General features: G+C 44.5%; 1 protein-coding gene across 2 annotated transcripts in view; it reads right to left on the bottom strand.

Annotated features, from left to right (window-relative positions):
• Positions 1-6,058: 6,058 nt before the first annotated feature.
• The window catches only part of MET (MET proto-oncogene, receptor tyrosine kinase), a 106,714-nt gene continuing 89,908 nt past the window's right edge, over positions 6,059-22,864 (bottom strand). For both annotated transcript variants that reach the window (XM_080936246.1, XM_080936247.1), the window contains 5 exons: positions 21,182-21,363; positions 17,570-17,679; positions 15,483-15,648; positions 8,500-8,636; positions 6,059-8,398 (listed from right to left, as the gene is read on the bottom strand). In XM_080936246.1, coding sequence (XP_080792372.1) covers positions 8,188-8,398; positions 8,500-8,636; positions 15,483-15,648; positions 17,570-17,679; positions 21,182-21,363 — 806 coding nt within the window. In that variant the 3' untranslated portion in view covers positions 6,059-8,187. The remainder of the gene's footprint in view (positions 8,399-8,499; positions 8,637-15,482; positions 15,649-17,569; positions 17,680-21,181; positions 21,364-22,864) is intronic.

Genomic DNA, 22,864 nt, shown 5'->3' with positions numbered 1-22,864 from the left:
TGGGCTGGCAGAGGGCTCATAGCTACTTCCCGGCACCGAGCATCAGAGCCAGAGCCAGAGGGGCAGCACAGTGCTGGGACGCTGAGCTACCATGTGCCAAGACTCGGGCTTGGTTCTGAACACTGAAAAAATAAGGAACGAGAAAAGAGTAAGCAAACAAAAACCAAACTAAATTAAGATAAAATAAAAGACAGACAGCAGACAGGCATAAAACCGCTGAGAAAATTAAGAGAAACCACAAAAAGGTAGATGAAATACGGCACTTAAGAATTCCAGTCTGCCCAGTAAAGATAGGAACTGATATTATGACTCTGTGGATCATAACTGAGGAACACAAATGGTTTGGGGGATAAAAACAGTCCTGACATATTTGGATGCCAAAAATTTTTAGAATTGATCTCTTTTGGCCTGGTAAGATTTTCTGCATTTTTATAGTTCCAGCCAAGTGGTCTAAGGATTACTGGATGTCTCTGCCTGGAACTCAGTGTAGTGCAAAGAATGTTCGTGTATCACAGTGAAAAAGTGAATGCAGAAAAACAAAGGTCTTCTCCCCAGAAAAGGGATGGAAATTAATCATCATTTCAGGAGCCAGCGCTCCGAAATAATGTGGGATTATCATTTATTTAGGATTGAAATTTCTGTTTATTCATGAGAAGCTTGGCCATTTTTGTCTCAGCTTTACTTCTTCAGTGCCACCTGAATAGCATTTGAAAAATTCCAAGCTGGTCTTTTCAGTGATAGTCTCTCTCTCTCTCTCTCTCTCTCTCTCTCTCTCTCTCTCTCTCTCTCTGTCTCTCTCTCTCTCTCACACACACACACAGGCACACACACACAGTCACACACACAGTGATGCATCTCTCTCACATACACACACAAGCACACACACACACACACACACACACACACACACACACACACACACACTCTCGCATGAACACGCACATGCACACATACAAACTATCCAGTCAATTTACTGTTGCTTGTATGTGCAAGTGTTTAGGACTGGTCATTTGGATTAGAAAAACTCTTAGGGAAGCCAAGGCTCTTTTTAAAAAACATGGGTGCTAGAGATTTGAACTCAAGTCCTGAGGCTTATACCATTAACACTTTATCCACTGATCTCTCTCTAGACCTCTATTCATTATTTTTTAAACCACAACAATAATAAAAGATGCAGAGCTATTAGATATTAATTATAAATACTAATAAGTAAATCATATGAGAAGGTGGGAAGGGAATACTGAGGTGAAACTGTTCAAGGGTTGAAGGGAGGAGTGGGACAGGGAAAAGGGGGGAAGGAGAGAAAGCAGGATAGCGTTCAACCCAAGCTATGTGGGAAAATGTTACAAGGGAACCTGTACGGTAATCCAAAAACAAAATACATATTATAAATAAGTGAAGTGAAAAAGGTAATTCATATAAGCCCTTTGAAGCCACGTGTTTTAATAATAAGAAAAACACATGCATCAGGATGGTTTTAGAAGCATCCAGTGAAGGAAAGAGAGAGGGCAGAAATTCCTTCCATTTCAAGTATCTGTTCAGTATTTGCCTTGAAGCCAACATAGTTGTAGCCAGATGACAAGGCAGTAAGCCCTGCTAATGATGGGCTTCTCATTACCTTAGATATGCTTTTGCAGTTTTCCTAGGTTTCTGCTCCAGGGTCACATGGTAAGTCAGTAGTAGTTATAAACCTCTCAGCATTGTGATCAATACCCTTTGGCTGATGTAATCTAGACCTTTGCTGTGATTTACAACAAAGGGACAGTTTGGGCAGCTTCTGTTTTATTACCTTCAATTCACCAACTGAAATATTTCACTGCTATGACTGAAGTTGTTTTTTTTCTTTCATTTTTGTGATAGATAGGGAATTAAGATAGTCCAGAAGAAAAGGGTCAGGTCTGACGAGGGAAACCAGCAGCGGGTGTTGTTTCCTCTGAGGTACAATGTCCTCATGCCTTTCTGTGTCACAGAATTATCTAAAGTGCCAGATTGAGTTGTGTCTGTGCAGCTCTCCCTGTGTGTAGTCCTCTGGGTGGAGAAGAATGTCCATGGCGTGTTCCTGAGCTTCTCAACACATGCTATGCACCAAAACAACCCAGGACATAAGCTACCCTGCCTGAACCTGAATAGTCAGTAACTACCCATGTGAGCAAAATAAAAATATGAACAATCTTTAGGCTGGGGGAGGGGGAGGGCTGAGACTCTGTCACTGCACCTCAAGCAAAATTCCTAGAATTTTATATGAGTTGCTTTGTTTTGTTTTGTTTTTTTCTCCCCCATGTCTTTTGTGGATCCCAGGTCTGAAGATTAAACAAGAGACAAAGGAAACCAGCCACGGTCAGGGTGGTAGAGAGTAGCATAAACTTCAGAGAAACATGGTGTGCTGATGTCCGTCAGGGGTCCTGTCCTGGAACAAAAGTGCCACCACTTGGACACTGTTTTGTCATACTTCCCATTGGCACACGCACTTTCTCATCTGTAGACTCAAGGATGAGGTGGAACCACAGTGTGAGATGAAGGTTTGCAGTTTATCATCTGCAAGATCCTTTTAGATCAGCCACAGGCTTCCCTTATGTGGGCTTTTATTGTCCAAAACTAGAGATCACAATAATATTCCAGTTACTCAGGAGCTGTGGAAATCAGCTGTGTTGAGTCCTGAAACAACCTTGTGAGTTAAGAATGGCCAGGCTATTTGACGGCTGAGGAATTGGGTTTAGGGAAGAATCTTGGCTAAGTCAGAGCTTGGTCCAATGGTCCATGAGCCTCACATTTTTATTGTAACTGTGATGCTTCCTGAAGACGTTTTATAGATCTATGAAAATCCAGGGTGTATTATTCCTATGATTCCCCAGTTAAGTACCTGCTGTTTGTCTTATCTGCTGCTTTATAACCTCATCACCTAACAGAACCCGACATAGCTGCCTGACGAGAATTTGTTGACCTAAGTGACGGTCAGTCTCTGTGTTATCAGATTACTCTTATGTTTTGAAATAAATTGGGAATCTGTCATCATCTGAACACTTGCTATATTTTTAGAGGTTATATATCTCTTACCTTTTCTTCCAAGAACAGAATCTTCCTTAAAGGTCAAAGGGTAAAAATATAATTGATGTTTGGATCATGAGATGGAGATAATTTCCACAATTAAATATCTAGAATATCCAACAAAGCTATGCTAATGTCTTATTTTCCTTTTTTCTATTTCCACGTGTATGTGAGCATGTGTGTGTGTGTGTGTGTGTGTGTGTGGTGTGTGTTTTGCATGTGTGTGTACTTTAGTATGGAGGCCTGTGATTGATATAGGGCATCATTCTTTAATCACTATTTCAGTTCAGCTTTTCTCTTCTTGTGATAAAGCATCATTTCCAAAGGTAGCTTGGAGAGAAACTTCCAGCTCCAAGGAACAATCCATCACCAAAGGATTAGGGCAGGATCTCAAGCAGGGCAGGAGCCTGGAGGCAGAAGAAGCAGAAGCCATGGAGGTGTGTTGCTGACTGACTTGCTCATGGCTTAATTTGTTTGGGTCTCTTTTCTTCTTCCTCCTTCTCTTCCTCCTCCTCCTTCTCTTCCTCCTCCTCCTTCCTATTCCTCTTTTTTCTCTCCTTCTTTTCCTCCTTCTTCTTGTTCTTCATCTTCAACTTGTTATGGATTCTTTACGAATTCACATTATGTACCCCAATCACACTCATTTCCCAGTCCCTCCACCCTTGCAACCTTCTCCCCCAAAGAAGGACAACTCACCGTGGAAGCTGCAGTGTCTCACACAGTAAATCCTTTTGCCCAAACAGCTTTACTTGCAGATGTTCACTGCAGTGAGTCATTGGTCTGGTTCGAGGCCTCTGGCTTCTGCTACACCATCAATACTGGACCCTCACCGGGACTCCTCTTAGATATCCTCTTATTGTGTGTTGTGGAGATCTTTAAGCCTTGGCTCTGAATGATTGGCCTCTTCATGTGCTCCGGAAGCTCACAGATAGCATTGATGGTGGAACGGGACAACTTCAAGCCCTGGATGTTGGCCTGGGTGGTAGCTGCGTTGGTCAGCCTTGTCAGCTCTCCTTTGCTCAAGCCACTAGGGCCAACGGTTCCTCACTACCCAGGTGCCGGACAGGGACAGCTCACCTAAGTGCCACAGCTGGTGAGGATGGGGGCAGCCCAGAGCAGCCCGCAGACGTCAACATGGTGCGGGGTGGCAGCCCAGAACATAGATGTCCACAGGACTTTTGGTGGTTACATGGGTCAGAGTCATCAGCACAGATCCCTGCTGCAGTAGGGCCACGAACTTGGCAACTGCATGGACCCAGACATCACCATGGCCTCGGGAGACAGTGCCAGCTCCTCACATCAGGCCGTTCCTTCCCATTTCATCTCCAGTTCTGCCCCCTTTCAAAGGGCACAAACTGCTCTTCTCCTTTCTTTCCATGAAACTCTCGCTCATTGTAGTGGCTCCTTCACCAGCTCTGGCTGGACCTCTGTCATTTTGTTCTCTTATACCACATGGGCCCCGGGGGTATTCCCAGTAGCTTGGGATCACCCACATAAACCACTAATTAGAAAAACATACCACAGTATTGCTCCCAGACCATTTTGGTAGGGGGCATCTTCTCAGTTGGCATTCCCTCTTCCCAGATGAATCTAGCTTGTATTAAGTTAACATAAAACTAGCCTGCACATTTCCTATAAAACAGTTTGAAGTAGGATTTCCATTATACAGGCCTTGCTCAAAAGGCTTGTTCTAGACATCTCCTATCTCAGTCTTCAGGAGCTGAAATTAGAGACTGGCTGCCATGATTACCTGACATTTCTGTGGGTTCTCAGGATCTGAACTCCAGTCTTCACGCTTGTGTGACAAGCATTTCAACCACCAAGCCATCTTCTGGCCCATATTATTCTCTATGATGGCTAGTTTTATGTCAACTTGACACAAACTACAGTCTATTTAGTAGGAGGAACCTCAGTTGGGAAAATGGCCTCGCCAGACTTGCCTATGGATAAGCCTGAGACTGAGGGGCATTTTCTTGATTGATGTGGGAGGGTCCAACTCACTGTGGGCAGTGCTACCTCTGGGTTGGTGGTCTGGGAGCTATATGAAAGCAAGTTCAGTAAGCCATGTAGAGCAGGCCAGTAAGCAGCCCTTCTCACGGCCTCTGCTTCCGCTCCTGCCTTTAGGTTCCTGTCCTGTTTGATTTCCTGCCCTAACTTCTTTTGAAGATGGACAGTAATGTGTGACTATGAGCTAAAAGCAACTCTTTTGTCAACTGATTCCTCTGTTCATGATGTATTATCACAGCAATAGAAACCTTAACTAAAACAATGCCTTTCCTCAGAAGATTTCTACCATCATGTCCTGTGTTGGTGTTCACCAAATATCACAGGAGACAATGTAGCTAAAAACTGGTTCAGTCCAGTAACTGTAAGGGTCCAAATACTAGGGATATAAAAATGACAGGATTATCTCTTCTAAAGACAGAAGAGCGAACTTTGTGTAAGACTAATAAAGAATTATCCCCCACTGTATTTTATCAACATCAGCATAAACTGGGTTTTTTAATGAATCAGATAGCCCTCAAAGTGGCTGACCTATCATCTTTGAGTTCCCTTTTCATTTTGAGAATATAGAAATAAGCTGACTATAGTTTCTCTGATAGCTAAAGGCCCCAAAGGGTGGGTACATGTGTATATCAAAAGGAGGATTTTGAGGGGGCAAAAAGACATCTTTTTCCAACTGCCACTTGTATATCTAGTTTTCTGTCAACTGTGCATCCTCAGCTTCTGACCCATGGATACTCTCTTGCTAGAGAAGAGCTCCAAGTTAAAACTCTAGCAGGGGAAAGGTTGTCAGAAAATGCAGGGAATTAAAATCTCAGGACAAACCACCCTTGGCAACACAGAGACTTCCAGAGAGTCGGGCATGCAAATCTATGTAGCAGCTGCCCATACATTAGTGAATCAACATCTGGGCCATGAAGCCAGGTGAAATCAATCTTAGGCTTCCTCTGTCATTATGTAAATGAGGTAGGTAATCAAGCATGACTAGCTATAACCAACTCACAGTATACAAGATGTTACATCACTTTATTTTAACTGTATGATTTGTCAGAACAATTATTAACACACGGAGTACCATTCAGCACAACTGCGGGTATGGGCAGTGACAAGTGTGAAATTCTTAGGCGAATGACTTACACTCACAGTCTGTCCAGACACATTGCCCTAGGAAGGTTCATAAATAGGCAACATGATGTTCACATTAGTTTTCTGGAGCATGTATGTATAGGTATGGGCATCTTCCACAGCTCTTTCTGTTCCTGGTGCCATCTTCGGTTCGTTTTCTTGACCTCGCGATGCCGTCAACTCTTTCTACAGAGCAGACCACCTTTTGCTGTCAGTCACTGACAGTGCTCTGTGAATCGGCTCTACACTCTCTCTTCGTAATTACGGAGCAGTGATATTGGAATCGAAGCAAATCTGGACTACAGCTCCTTATGTGTTCTGAAATATTCCACTACCATCAAAGCCCTTGATTGCCATCATTTTCCTGAAACCACAGCCAAAGTCAGCTATTGGGTTGCAGCAGGGCACACCCATGTCATGGCTTGCTCTATTAACCCTTGGCTTCAAGTCCTGGTGACGTAATGAGGGTGGAGAGGACTGTCGATCAGCACACTTCCTTATCAGAACTCACAGCCGTTTAGAAAGCCGTGCTGCTGCCGAACCGAGTCGCACATACCTCACATATTTCTGAGGCCTGACCAAAAATTTTCTTACATCATTAAAAAATAAACATTTCTATAAAAATATAATACTTTCAATGTTTACACGAACAAAAAAAAAAAAAAAAAACCAGCTAGAGAAACCTAAGCCACATGCACTATACAGTAGTAAGCACAAAATTCCACAGAGCAAAACATGTCCAAGGTCCTGTCCAGACTCATCATTCATCCAAGATTTTTCAACTGGCTTTTGGTTTCTAAAATATGCTTTTCGTTTAACCTAAAATATGCCCTAATGCAAAAATGAGACTTCCCCAAAAGTGTTGGATCCAATTGTTTTAGGGGAGAAGCCTCCTCCTGAAAAACAGTATATATTTTATGTCTATTGACCCTTTCTTTGTTCTGCACACAAGCTGTGACTGGAAACAGTGAACCCTCTAGCCAGTTTTATTGAACTTTAAAAACATACCGAGTTGCCTTTGAAAAGATTTATCACCACAAGTTACTTATTTTCAAAGTTTCCCTTAAAAAACAGATAAAAAATTTTAAATGTCCCCATTCATTAGATCAGAACAAAACCCTCCTCAAACAGTTGAAAATTTTGATCGCTGAGACAGACACTGTAAACCAAGGGTGTTTTACCTTGTGGCAATCTGCCTGCCTCAGCATCCCAAATGCTGGGATTATCGGTGTGAGCCAACACTCCTTGCTAAACAGCTGAGTTTTAAGTGACAAATGTTTTACTGTAACAAAGTTATTTCTTGAAAAAAAAACTCCCTATTGTTATATATGTACAATACATAAAATCCCTGATAATTTATAAACACACCTCATGTCATGCAAATAAGTTCTTGGCTGTGGATATTCCTCCAACCAAAGGAATGTGCATATAAACGTTTAAAAGGGAATGTTTGCCTGATGGCTAGACAGGATTGGAAATGGAAAATGTTCATGACCGCAACACAACAAAAATATTTTTAAAACACTGCAATTCCAACAAGCAGCCTGCTGGGACCATCACATTTATCCTGAACGAGGCCATCTCTTCTGCGTTTTCTGTGAGAATCTTCAAAGTTCATTGTATCTGTTCCAAATATATATAAAACCTGATTTTTAAGACCTTCGAGCCAGGCCTGAGATTTAGAACTCCACTGAGATAGGAGTGTTGTCATAGCCGCAGGCCACCACTGGTCCCCAGACTTTAGGGACCACGCTTCTGTTTCCGGTGCATCGTCGGATGAGAAATTCCTTAGGATCCAGGAATTTGAAATAGCAAGTCAATGTCTCATAGAGGTGCAGTTAATGGCAAAAGCAAAACAAAAACAAAAATACAGAAAAAAACAACAACAACGGCGAAATGTTGGGTGACCTTCCAAAGGTCAGGCAGTGAGAACTGTTGGAGAAGGTATAGACTAGTTTGGGCCAGTCCTGTTTTTTGGAAGGGGGCTGGTGGGCCCCTCATCCATCACACCCATCATGTGTTTGCCTCACCATCAACGTTGTCTTGGGATGGCAACAGAGAAGGGTATGGAGCAACACATTTTACATTCACATAAGTAGCATTCACATGGACGTAGTGCTCCCCAATGAAAGTGGAGAAGATTGAGGATATCCTGGAGACCAGCTCAGAAAAGGATGGGCGCATTTCCGCCTTGGGGTGCCAGCATTTTAGCATCACCTCATACCTGTTTCAGAAAGAAATTTCTTTGAGACACACAATGGCAAATGTTTCTGTACAAGTCATGAACTTCAGACATACAGAAGACCCTACCGGAGTGTTACTTACAAGGCGTCTGGACAGTATTCTGGTTGTAAGAGTCGTCTACCTTGCAGTAGGTAGATGGTGATATCAAATGTGTTCACATCAGGATAAGGAGGAGCTCCTCTTGTCATGAGCTCCCAAAGCAGCACACCAAAGGACCACTAATAAAACAAGAGGAAGGAGAAGCCAGGTGAGAAAAGTGTTAACCACACTATTATGAAGGGAATACCAGCAGCTCTTCATAAATAATCCTTGCTTGACATACTTAACACCATTTTTATTTGAGGAAAATTTCTCTAAAGAGAACTAGTAAGCTATTCTTTGTAAACATTTCATGGGGTCTGTTTAAACCAGAATGTGATAAGGTTTAGATTACAAGAATTATAGTTTTCAAAAAGAAAGTGTGAAGCCTACAGGATGTCTAAGATTTAATCGGTGGTTAGTGGAGTGCATTTTCCGAGTTCTTTCTTGTAGGGCCAAATTACCAACATGTTCCTATCTTTCCCTTCAACAATTTTGCCACAACTTCAGATTTTTATAGATAAAAGTGACCTCCCAGAATTTAAAAATAAGGATTAAAAATTTCCTGTTTATATACGCTTGTGTGTCTATGTGAGCCTCTTTGCAGCATGTGGATAAAGATGCCCACGGAAGCCAAGAGGACATCAGATCCCCTGGGACTGATATAGGTCATTGTGAGCTGCCTGATACGGGTGTTTTGAATAGAACGTAGGTCCTATGCAAGAGCAGTTAGTACGCTTAACTGCTGGACCATCCATCTCCAGTTTTATGGATCCAGGTCCCTTCTGGCCTCTGCAGGCATTAGGTATACATGCAGTTCACAGGCACACATATGGTACACAGGCACACATGCAGGAAAAACATCAAAATACAAACATTTAAAGAGACAGGAACTGGAAGCATATCTATGGACAGACTACTTGCTATGAAATTTAAGGGCCAGAGTTCATATTACTAGTCCTACACTAAGAGGGGCAGGTTTAGCAGTCTGTCTATAATCCCAGACTTGGAGAGATGGAGACAGGGAATCCCTAGGGGAAAAACAAGCTAGAGAGCTCCAGGCTCAAGCGACCTTGCTTCAGTAAAGAAAGAAGATTGAGGAAAACACCAAGTATCCACAAACACACTCTCATGTGCACATGAGCTTACACACACTCACACACACACACACACACACACACACACACACACACACACACACACAGGAATACAAGTATAGAGAGTTGCACACATCAAACAAACATGAACATGCAAAAAGGGAGAAAACGTAAACATATCTAAATGTTCGTGTTGAAGTTCCAAATCAGTGTAAGTAAAAAAAAAAAGTATTAAATGCATAACTAATCCAATTGCTAGGCAACAGTTTTCTATTGAAAACTAATTTCAATGTATCTGAAAATGCTAACGTGCCAGATTAATGTGAAACAGCTGTATCAGTATTTTACTGGGAGACCAGAGAGATACGGCAGGGCTGAGAGAGTTGCTAAAACCCTCAGTGCATCTGAACTCACACTGGCATAAACATTTAAAGAGTTCTTGACCCTCAGGCCTGGCTGTGCCTTCTGAACTTCACAGATATGCATTTTCTCGATTTAAAGTTCCTTACTCAAAATAGAACAGGTCACGCATATCATTCCTCACTCCCCACCCCCACCGGACATGTGACAACCCTGACACGGAGGTAAGTCAGCATATGCAAGACACCCTATGCAGAGGACTCAGAACAATAGTTTTTGCCAGCAACATTTCAGGGTCATTTCCATACAAAAGAGCCTATGGGAAGAACATGAGGCTGGTGTGTGTGTGTGTGTGTGTGTGTGTGTGTGTGTGTGTGTGTGTGTATGTGTGTGTGTGTGTGTGTGTGTGTGTGTGTGTGTGTGTGTAAGAAAGAGAATTTATAACCAAAAAGGAAGTTAGAACCAAATATAGCTCAGAATATTTAGCTAAAAGAGCAATACACGTCTTTGAATCCTGAGACAGAAGGAAACTATGGAGCTCCAGGGTCAGCGCTCTAGTTGTTAGAGTTGCTGAAGCAATCACATCAAATACAAGAGCCACCCCTCCCTTCTTCAAATGATTTCTCTCTCTCTCTCTCTCTCTCTCTCTCTCTCTCTGTGTGTGTGTGTGTGTGTGTGTGTGTATGTAGGCATGTGTATATAGGTGTGTGTGTATGTGTGTGTATGTAGGTGTGTGTATGTGTGTGTATATGTAGGTGTGTATGTGTGAGCACATGCCATGGTGAGTAGGTGAAGGTCAGAGAATAATTCCCAGGATTCAGTTCTCTTCTACCATCTTGTGGGGTCAGGATGGGGAGCAGACAGGTCATCAGAGCTGAGTGCAAGCATCTCTACCCACCAAACCACCGTGGCAGCCCTCAAGAGCTCCCCTGCCCTCCTCCTTAGGAACGGGGTGCTGTCTTACCCTGTAGTCTCCTTTGGCCTTGAGTTGGCAGCAACCTTCCTACCTCTGCCTCCTGAGAGCTGTGAGCCACCCTGTCTGCTTCAAGAGCCACACTAAGAGCACGGAATGCTTGGATAGAAGGAGGGGACACAGATCCTCTCCCAGGAGTGAGCTGGATAATCTCACGCTCAACTCAAGTCTCTTATCAAGGTTTCCATGCAACTCTTACTCTGGGAACTCGTGGTTGTAAAGGCTTAAGCTCTAGAATTTGAGTTAAAATTTAAGTCCACTGAACAAGTGTCGATCGACCTTTGATCTTGCACCAGTCGGTTGAGTCTGTTACTGTCCCAGTTCCTGGATAGGACCCAGGGCTGATTAAACAGTGTTAACTGTTGTGCAATAAGAATGTGACTGTGATAGAGATGGATGAGAGAAAATCACAGTACAGCCACTGTGAAAAGTCAGAGGGCAGCCAGAAAGATTGTGGGGGGGCATGTGGATCTCATGGAACAGGCAAAAACCGACTCAAGAGTCCACGGCACCGGACTTCTGGATGGAGTGGAGCAGCAGCAAGAGTTATGCACCTGAAGCTAGGGAGGGTGGCGGGCATCTCTGATTACAGACTTGGGAAGCTGAGGCAGAAGGATAAGGAGTTTGGGGTCAGGCTGAAATGCTAGAGACCCTTATTTCCTTCCGAAAAGAACAGGTATTTCTCATACTGGAGGAGTCACGCTTCTAACCTGTGGAGTAGGTGATGGGGGGACATGGGCACAACAAAACTGTGAGGGAGAGGTTTTCGAAGGTTGAAAATGGGCCTGGCCGAAGCTGGTCGCTGTGTGCCTGGAGATTGACCACAAGATTGCTCAAGGCAGCAGGAGATTCTGGCATTCTAGCTCGGACATGGCTGAGTTGGTAGAATGCTTTCCTGGCATGCACGAAGCCCTGGGATCCTCTCCCAGAATAAGTAAGACCAGGAATGGTAGAGCACGCCTATCATTCTAGCACCAGGAGGTAGACGGAAGAGTACCAAAGCCCAAATACTTCCTCAGCTACACTGTGAGTCTGGGACCAGCCTGGGCTACATGAATAAGACTGTGCCCAAAATTAAAAGAAAAAAAAAATGGAGAAGTTGGCACACAAATCCTCAAATGGAGGATTCTGAATAACAGGGAACTTTAGTGTAAAGACGCTCGTGAGCCCGTGGCTCGGCTCTGGCCTCCGAGTCTACTGCCACAGCGTGTCTGTCAGACAGCACAGCATATGTCCTCATCACTTCCTACCCCATGACTTATTTAATCCTTAGAATGCTCTACCAACGATCATAACCTTGAAGGGTAAATGACTTTGCAGATGTTGTAAGGACAAGGAAGCCAGAACTGTAAGAGGCTGATCAGACCCAGGGTCTGCCATGGAGAAGGAGTGGAACGGAAACAAAGGACTCTCGGTTGTCATACACCTTAGGCAATGACATCAGACGAGGTGGAGAGACTTAACTTCCAGAAAATGTTGTCTTGGACTACAACAAAAACACTTGTCTGACATCCTGTATCCGGAATACCCAAGTGACTCAAACAACTCAAACCCGAATGGGGGTAAGGTCTGACTAGACGTCTCTCACAAAAGATACGAGGATGACACCGAGCACATGATATGTTCGACATTAATAGCCTTTAGAGAAATGTAGATTAAAAAGAAAAAGCAGCTTTATTAGATTGTCTTAAACTCCCCCAAATCTGACAATGCCGACCGTGGGCAAGGTTGATGAATGGTTGGCACTCACAGGGATCATCGGTGGGGAGAGAAAAATGGTACAGCCATTCTGTAAAACATTTGGCACTTAAACATTTGAGTACGGTAGGAGAGTTACTCTTAACTATCTAAAATGAGACAAAAACACACAATGCATCCTTCAGTTGGGGAAGGAGGAGGTAGGAGGAAGGCAGGCTGTCAAGAAGAAAGAAAACTTCTTGATTTAGAAGTAGGAAGAAGACCAGGTGGCCCAGTGTCTAGAAGACTAAAGAAAGGGGTATTTCAAGAAGGGCTGGGTCCCTGTGGACGGTGGGAAGCCGGCTGGACTGAACAGGGAAGAACACACACTTTAGTGAGGAGCTTGAAGTGATTTCTATCAGATTGGAATGCACCTGAGAGTATTTGGTTTGGGCAAATTGCACCTGGGCATCGGCTAAAACGAGAACCGATTCAAGCACAGGCAAGTTTTTGCTTGTAGGATTCGAGGTACTCCCAACTTACTACATGCTTTTGGAAATGTGCCATGTCAACATTCAAAAGGACCATGCTGCCTTCGGAATGAAACCTTATACAAATCAGTCCACACAATCAGCGACTGTTGGTCCGTGCAGCACTGTGTGTTGCTTACCCTTCACAGTACAGTGTCTTTCAGTGACAGGGAGAGGAACTGGACTGACCTATGCAGTTCCCTTTAAGTGTTTGTTTTGTATTTTTGTGGCACTTGGGACAGGCCTTTTCCTGCTGATGTCTACTTTACAGGTTATAGAATTACCTGCATTCACTATGCAACCAATGATGCTGAAAAAGTCAACTAGGTTATAGGTACCACTTAGCTCAGGCTTAGCTCACCTGCAGCACCCTAGGAAGTCCCCTCAGGCCCGTCTGTAATCAGTGCCCATTCCCATTAGTGACTGGCAACCACTGATCTGTTGTGGTTCTACTGCTTTCTGGAAATTTCTCACAGATGGAGTCATTGAACATTTTTCATCCTTGAAGTCTGCCATCTTTCACTTGATATAATTTTGGGAGTTTTGTGTGCACTGCAGCATAGTCAGTCATTCTTGTATACTGCCAAGTGGCTTTGCATCAAGGTATCTCTCTCTGTCATGTCTGTCTGTCTCTCCACCCCCCACCCTGTGTGTGTGTGTGTGTGTGTGTGTGTGTGTGTGTGTGTGAAAGCCAGGGATCAAGGTCTATGTTGGGTATCTATCTACCTTATATATATTTTGTATGTATGAGTGTTTTTCCTGTACATAAGTGTATCACGTGTTTGCTGCCCACAGATTCCCCTGAAACTGGATTTACAGAAGGCTGTTCTCTGCTACAAAATGCTGGCAGAGCCATCTCTCCAAGTTCCGTCACTTTTAGTTATTAAAGACAGGGATTTTTGCTGAACCTAGAGCGCACCAATTCGAGAGGATGAGATAGACACCAAGCCCCAGGTGTGTTCCCTGTCTCGGCCACCCTAGCGCTGGAACCACAGATGCCTAGCCCGGCGTTTACGTGGGTGCTACGGACACACTCAGGTTCCCAGCACAGCCAGTACTTTACTGACCGAGGCATCTCCACAGCACTAGGTACATCTTATTTCACGTATCCACTCTCAAGCTGATGAATATTAGCACTGTTCCTGATTTGGGAGCAATTATGAATAATACTATCACAATCATTTACATGTAAACCTTTGTGTGGCATTTTATTCTTCATTATTAGCTAATGACTCACACATGTGTTTGGTGTAATGCCCATTCAGAACTATTGTTAACCCCCTCCTCTCCTGTAAGCACATAGTTGGTCAAATCTGACCACCTTGGTTACAGTCTCCCTCCCTAACATTCATTTTCTTAGACCTCTTCACCTATACAAATGTTCACTGTCAAAATCTCAGGCACTAGGCTCTACTTTGTGCTTTTTCCTTCCTTCCTTCCTTCCTTTCTTCCTTCCTTTCTTCCTTCCTCCCTCCCTCCCTCCCTATTTCCCTCCCTCCCTCCCTACTTCCCTCCCTCCCTCACTCCCTCCCTTCCTTCCTCCCTCCCTCCCTCCCTCCCTACTTTTCTCCCTCAGTCCCTCCCTCACTTCCTCCCTCCCTCCCTCCCTCCCTTCCATGGATCTCATGGCCCCAAGAAGTCTCACCTGGAATAAATGTCAGTATTTCCTCCTCTTATAGGATCAGAAACTAGATGTTCCCTGCTTCTTTGCCTAATCCATAGACCCCCCCCCCCCGACTGACAGGGAGTGAGATGACTTCTGTTTACCACCCCCAGTCTCTATCCCTTGTCATCTCTCTGCAGCTGCCAACCTTCCCTCTAGAAGGGCACACCCTCCAGGGACATTTACTGAACAGCACAGATCTGCGGTTGTATCCTTTAGGGTAAAACATCAACTGTTCTACACTTTGCTGTTCCCTCTGCCCACACTGCTTGTTACACGTTTCTCTTCACTGTCTTCCATAGAAGTCTCTCCTTTTCGACCTTCAGCCTCTCTGCCTCCGTCTTCTCCTTACTGTGTAGATTCTTTTGGGCTCTTATAAAAGTATCACTAGCCAACCTGTCTGTGTGTGCTGCTGTTGGAAGATGGGAGTCTCTAAGAGATTACCGGGACCTGGGCATATAGCTCAGTGTGGTGCTTGGTCTACAGATAGTTTTTGAATAAGCAAGTGAGTTCCTTAATATAGTTTGGCACCTATCGGGTAGCTGCTAACTTCAGTTTTATACCTGCAATTGAAGGTACCCGGCAACTAGTGGTTTTAAATTTCTTAAAAACAAGCAAAAAAACGTCACCATGCAACTATGGGGGAGAAAGTACAGAGAGAAGTGTAGGAAGGACAGGTCCATTACCACATCTGACTTGGTGGTGAACTTCTGCGTTTGCAGACTCTCCAAAGCCATCCACTTCACTGGAAGTTTCGCACCTGTTTTGTTGTGAACGCTGTAATATTCCTTATCGTACATGTCTCTGGCAAGACCGAAATCAGCGACCTTGACAGTGAATTTTTCATCCAACCTGCAGGAGGAAAAATTATTACTGACTGAAGTAGAATAATTTACAACAGTGCCAAATGTCTATAGATTTGCAAAAGTGGCTTCAGTATTAGTGATCCACAATTTCCTCCTATTGACTAGTGCTAAATTACAGCAGAATTCCTGAATAAAAACGCCTGGCATTTACATTACAAATTCCACCCGCTGAAGAGAGACTTATGGATGGCACAACATTTGCTATAATGTAGGCTCACAGAAAAGGTAAAGCTGGATTCCACCTAGCTTTCCTTGGTGGGAGAATAAATAGGGCACCATGTTAGGAAAAAGATAGAGAGTAGAGGGGAATATGGTCTATGGAGGTGTGGTGATGTGTGGGGGAAGGGGGATGCCTCTGGTGGACTCATGTTGAGGTATCTCTTCCCCCTGAGGCACCAGCCACATGATGCTATAGTATAGAACAGAGTTTATTCAGGGGATGGGGAGGAGAGTTAAGAGGTTAGTAGGGGCAGAGAAAGAGAGAGAGAGAGAGAGAGAGAGAGAGAGAGAGAGAGAGAGAGAGAAGAAGAAGGAGGAGGAGGAGGAGGAGGAGAGGAGAGGAGAGGAGAGGAGAAGAGAGGAGAGAAGAGTAGAGAAATAGAGGTCAGCTATGAACACATGGAGAATGGAAAGAGGAGGGACAAAGGGGTTAGGGTAAGAGATCAAGAGCAAGAGAGGAGCAAGAGCAAGGGCAGGGAGGCAAGCAGCCAGGTATAGGATTTTATAGGGCCAGAAAACTGTGGGGTGGGGTTTACAGAATCCCAACACACCAGACCTACACAGTGCATCACCTACATCTGCAGCCTTCGCTTGCTATCTTACTTGCAATATGTTTCATGGGATGAAGAGGTGATAGGTGCTTCCTTCTGCTCCTTCTCCCTCCCTCCCTCCCTCCCTCCCTCCCTCCCTCCCTCCCTCCCTCCTTCCCTCCCTCCCTCCTTCCCTCCCTCCTTCCCTCCCTCCTTCTCTCCCTCCTTCCCTCCCTCCTTCCCTCCCTCCCTCCCTCCTTCTCTCCTTCCCTCCCTCCTTCCCTCCCTCCCTCCCTCCCTCCCTCCTTCTCTCCTTCCCTCCCTCCCTCCCTCCCTCCCTCCTTCCCTCCCTCCCTCCTTCCCTCCCTCCCTCCCTCCCTCTCTCTCTCTCTCTACTGTAAAATATGCCACCCAGCACATAAAACTCATTTGTGCCATCAGTGAGGTAGTGAGAAAGAAGGCGAAGCACTCAAGAAAACTGCAGTGTTAAACAACAACAACAACAACAACACACATCAAGGGGCAAACACTTTCTGCTCACTAAGACCTAGTTCCCGTACCCGCTGTTTAACGTGCTTTTATGATGTTGCCCGGAGCAAAGCCTAGGTAGAACATTAATTGCACGGCTCTTTCCCCATTGCTCTGCAATATAAACTGTTGATTGTAGTTGTCGCATTGCCGGGCAGCCAGACACAAATAAAAGTTCTTTGTATATTCGTTCCCAGAGACCATTTTTGGTAGCGCTTCTGCAGGCCGGCTTTCAGAGCTGCTGTGGGGAGTTACACTGCATTGGTATTCCTGTGGCCGGCTTTCCCTTTTCACTGTCAAATGCTGGAGATCAAGTTCTCTCCCCCAAATCACTAATTCAGTGTGAAACCACAACACTGGAGACTGCCTGCGGGAAGGACCCAGGATGGAGCAGCTGTCCGAGGCCCCCTGTGGAGCAACCTTTTAAGTGCTTTGTCTGATAAAACTAAAAGCCCCACCTATACCCACCCAGGGGGCTTACAGATTCACTCAAAATAGTCTTGGATATACAGATTTCTTTTCTTTTCCTTTACTCTGCCTTGAAGAGAAGAGAGAAAACATTCTTGCTAGCATAGGCAGTGAGAGAACACTTCACATGTACTTTGCAAATGGAGGTAGTTTCATACTTACATACAGTTTCTTGCAGCTAAGTCTCTGTGGACAAACTTTTTGCTGGCAAGATATTTCATGCCTTTGGCTACTTGAAGACCGAATCCTATAAGATCTTTCACAGTTGGGTTCTGCAATCAAAGAGAGTTGGAAAAGCATAAACTAAGCACTTGGTGTTCTAACAGTGAGCTCAGAATACTGCAGTGTTTATATTACTTATCTTGTCTCAAATAATAACTCATGTCCCATGGAGAGCCGCAACTATTTGTTAAGTAGTACTGTATACAAAGTACTGGGCTAGATGTTTTCTATAAATTATAGTTATTTTGTACACATTTCTGCTTGGGGGATGTTATAGGCTCTTGTTTTCCAGATGGGGAAAACACAGATGTTTCGAAATGCAGGTTTTATTATTCAATGTATATGATGAGGCAGAATCGATCAGGAGACAGTTCTTGTTGAAAACACAGTTTCCAAATTAAACAAACAAATAACAACAACAACAACAACAAAACCAACAATATGGCACACCACACATGTGGGGCTGTGTCAGGAAGCATCAGAGAAAGTCAGGAGGCAGGAGGGGAAGGCATTCATCATAGTTTCCCCTCGAAGGTGAAGAACACAGGCAGCTTTGGCTCTTTTAAATAGCTCCAGCAGGCTGTTCTGAGTCTCATGCCTGGTCCTAGGGTGACTGGGATAGATAGCTAGTAGGTTTGAGTCTGAGAGCCTGAAGGCAAGTTAGCTGAGGCATGGGAAAGGCACACTCCAAAGGCAGGGTGTAGACTACTTTAAGAATTAGCCCTGAAAGGAGCAATCCTACTCAGACCAGCAAAGATCCAGATGTGAGAGCACCAGGAACTTGGTCAATGTAGGCAGCTCAGAAAAATAAGCCAAACCACTCCTACAAACCAGCGGTGCACCAGGATATCCACTGACATCTGTTGGAAGCTCACCAGAACTAATGCATCATCCACCAGTCCCGGACCAACACAGAACAGCGCATACCTTTCTCCACAAGCGCCACCCCAACACTGCACAGCAGAGGGAAGGCTTTAGTGACTGTAAGACTGGAATCTGAAGTTACAGTTCTCACTGTGGCTGACAACCCTGAGAAGGGTCTTACGATCCACAAGGGGCTGTCTCTCCTTCAGCTACCATGGAGCTTCAGAGCACAATATTCCAGAAAGAGCACAGTCAGAAGGGGTGTAGTTCCTGCTGGTACACATAGCCTATGAACAGGCCACACCTTATAACTTAGCCATTCCCTTAGGACATATGTGTTAGGCACCAGTAACCCACTGTCCTGGATGATTTTGTGTCAATTTGACACAAGCTGGGGTTATCACAGAGAAAGGAGCCTCAGTTGAGGAAATGCCTCCATGAGATCCAGCTGTAAGGCATTTTCTCAGCTAGTGATCAAGGAGGGTGGTGCCATCCCTGGGCTGGTAGACCTGGGTTCTATAAGAAAGCAAGCTGAGCAAGCCATGGGGAGCAAGCCAGTAAGTAAGATCCCACTATGGCCTCTGCATTAGCTCCTGCTTCCTGACCTGCTTGAGTTCCAGTCCTGACTTTCTCTGGTGATGAACAGCAACGTGGAAGTTTAAGTGGAATAAACCCTTCCCTCCCCAACTTGCTTCTTAGTCGTGATGTTTGTGCAGGAATAAAAACCCTGACTAATACACCCACTCTCTGGGGTTTAAGAGGCGAGCTTCTATTCTGTAAACAGATGGTAGGACATCTCTCCCATGTTTCAAACCAAAGAGAACAGTGCTACAGAGAAGGTGTCTTATCTAAGCTGACTGACTCATCAGAGTGATGACAAGAGTTAAAGCAAGGCCTTTGCTCTGTCAATTCAAATTATCTGCAAACATTTTCACACTCGGAGGGTGTTTTAGTCTTCTGGCTGAATAGAAACTATTTCCTTGATGTCCTAGAGCTCATTTAGCGTCATGTTTATGCAGATTTCTGATGAAGAGCAAAGCTACTTGGTTGACTCCCAAGGGACCTGCGCTGCAGTAGCCAAGCCCGAAGCCCACCCGGTCAGTTTAGGTCTGGGAGCTCCTCATTCCATTTTCCTCAGCCCTGGCCTGGCCAAAGTTCACTCAGCATCAATGTCCTAGTATATGTGTCCTAAAGGAAACCCACACCCAGAAGAGGTGTGGCCCTCTTTTGTAACCGTGAGCTCATCTATTGAACTAACATTTATTAAGAGCTTATGTGCTGAGCATTGGACCCATAGGAGTAAACAAGATATAAAAAGTTTCCACCCTACTGTGTATGTGAACATACATATATATGGTTTCTGTTTATTGTCTAGTACAACGTTAGGTATCAGATACACATATACTTTAAATTGAAGATAGACGAGACATATCACAATATATTTTAACCCAAATCTTCTCAAATATTTTTTTGACACGTGATCAATATAAGGAGTTATTAAAGATCTAGTCCTCTTTGTCTAAGGCAGCCTCTGCCTATGGATGCTACAGAGAAGATATCATATCTCAGCTGATTAGGCTTTGGGCTAGATTGGCAAGTAGCTTTTTATAAGACCCAAATGTTTGTGGTGGAGCTGGAAGGATGGTTCAGTGGGGGAAATGCTTGCTTTGTAAGCATGAGAACCTGGATCCAGGTTCCTAGCACCCATGTAGAAGCCAAGTGTGATGGTCCACCTCTAACTCCAGAGCAGGGGGCCTTACTAGCTAAGCTAGCTAATTTAGACCAAATGTCAAGCTTCAGTTTCCCGAAAACCTAAGGCAGAGAAAGAATTGAGGAAGTCAACCACTGTCAGCCTTTGGCCTACACAAGTACTCTGATGGATGTAGAGGTAAATATTTTAAAAAAGTGGCAAACTGTTCCATGGGCCCACACCACACTTTCTCCTGCTACTCCATGTTCCTGGCAGCAGCTGCCCTCCTGAGACTCCCAGCCTCCAGTGGCAGCTTCCCTCCTATGACTCTCTGCCTTGAACTCTGATCACATTCCCTGTATCTGCCCCCTGTGGTTATTGTCACAAGTCACACTAGCTAGACAAAATCAAAACTCTAGAAACTTGTAATTTACCAATCAGATTTATATCAATAAATTCCCACTCCATAAAACATCCACACAATAAACTCAGAGCCAATTGACATTGGTATAAACTGCCCGCCAAGATAAGACAAATTGTCCTATAATAATCCATCCCTTAAAAGATATTCATAGCTACCTGTGGCTATTTAGAGCCACACTGAGATGGATCATCTTCTTCCCCATCTTGGCTTCTTCCATCTTGGCTTCTTCCTCTCCCCCATCTCTTCCATCTCTCAAAAACTCTGTCCCCGCCTTACCTTATTACTGTCCAATCACAGACCTTGCCTTATCTTGTGCCAGCCCTCACTTGCATATCAACCAAACATAGGTGTGTGTGTGTGTGTGTGTGTGTGTGTGTGTGTGTGTGCAGGCTTCCAATACACCCAAGAAGCCAGAGAGCAAGCAAACAAACAGGCTGGAAAGATGGCTTCATTGTTAAGGGCATCTGCTGCTCTTGTCGAGGGCCTGGATTTGTTTCTCTGCACATACATTGTAGCTCATAACTATATGGCTTACTGCTGATCTTCGAGTCCCTAAGCTTAGTAAAGTACTTACATGAGTCTCATTTCGAATGAAATTCCGAAGGTCCCCATGCTTCATATAGGGTAGAACCACCAGGGGAGAGCCTTCACTCCGCAGGCAGATTCCCAAGAGCGAGAGAACGTTGGGATGGCTGAAATCTTTCATGATGATCCCCTCAGTCAGAAACTGGGAGACTTCTTCTATATCTGTGATTCCTGAAAAATTCAGTGGTGAGACTTTAGCCTCATCAGAGGACAATGAGTACTTTTTCACATTTAGATAGCAGGACCGACAAAATATGAACCAGCAGGTGACAGCAGCAAGTCCGGATGATTCAACTCTAGGGTGTTCTTTCTACAACATGCCTGAGTGAATGGTGCCTGGGGCAGAAAGTTTGTCTTTTTACTCTCCTTATCTACCATGAGGGTCACATCTGAGAATCCTACAACTTAGAACTGACTAACAATAGAAAATTATAAGGTCTTTTCAAAAACCTTTTGTTTTGTTACTATTAGTAGTGTGTGTGTGTGTGGGGGGGGTGGTGGTTGGGGATTGAAGCAGATGATTGAGAGTCTCCCATGGTGGCTGCTGGAAACAAAGCCAAAGTCCTCTGAGTCCTCTGGAAGAGTAGGATGTTCTCCTAACGGCTAAGCCATCTCTCTAGCCCTGCATAACATCTTTTAAAAATGAGTTTTAGAAGACATGAGGGCCTTCAGAAATGGAGATCTAAGTGCTCAGGGGAATTATTCCTTTTATGCATGGATTTGATGGAAATAGACAGTTGTGAAAAATATGGCTAGATCAGATGCCTGTGACCGAATGAATGGAAACTGCTGAAGGGGAACCCAGTAAAGCTTGTCTGTTTGGCCACCGTCCCGCTCTCTGGGACAGTGTCTCTTCCTCCTGGGTGTAGGTAGGACCCCTTCTAGAATGAGTGGCTACCAGACAATGGGAAAATTTTGTGGCTGTGCAGCTCAAAAACAGGAAGGAAAAGGATGCTCGAGGCAATATTTCAAGGGATTGTGCCTGGCTTTTGGGAGGAGGGGTTCTAGTTTCTATGATCTACCTTGGTGCAGGGAAGTCCTAATTTTTAAGGCCTACTTCCATTTTCATAAATAAAGGAGACCTGGGGCCAGAGATAGTCATAAGGGGCCTGCCAGATGCATCTTAGTTCAAAGAACTCAGCAAACCAAAGCCCCATAGTGTAGGATATTGTTTCCCAAGCCTCCCAAGTGTCACCCTGTGCAGTGCCACCAAGTCACCACTGACAACCTCATTTGTAAAACAGAGTTCAGGAAACATCTGGTCCCATGCAGAAGCACAGATTACGTCATACAGATACAAACCAAAGAAGCACACTGTTCCATCTGGGCAGTATCCAGAGCCTTAGACTGTCAAGTGCTGTTGTAGTTGGTTAGATAGTGTTCTTGGCTTCATGGGCCATGTGGTGTCTGCTGCAAATACTTAACTCTACTGCTGAACCATGAAAGTGTAGACAGTAATTGCCTGGGTTCCAAAAAACCTTCACCCATGAAAACAGTTACTGGGCCACAGTTCAATGATTACTGATCTAGGAGAATTTGAGGCCCATTTACCATGTGGCATTATGTAAGTAGCTCCCCAACTCCTTTTCTGTATGAAGACTGAGCTGAGCCCTTTGTGTGTAAATGATCCACCACTGAGCTACATCATTGGGTTTGAATCAAGGCTGCTGGC

The sequence above is a fragment of the Micromys minutus genome, assembly GCF_963924665.1.
Source record: "Micromys minutus genome assembly, chromosome: 23".
In the NCBI taxonomy this organism is placed as follows: Eukaryota; Metazoa; Chordata; class Mammalia; order Rodentia; family Muridae; genus Micromys; species Micromys minutus.
Note: the sequence above shows the minus strand (reverse complement) of the source record. Positions and strands in the feature narration are given on the sequence as shown.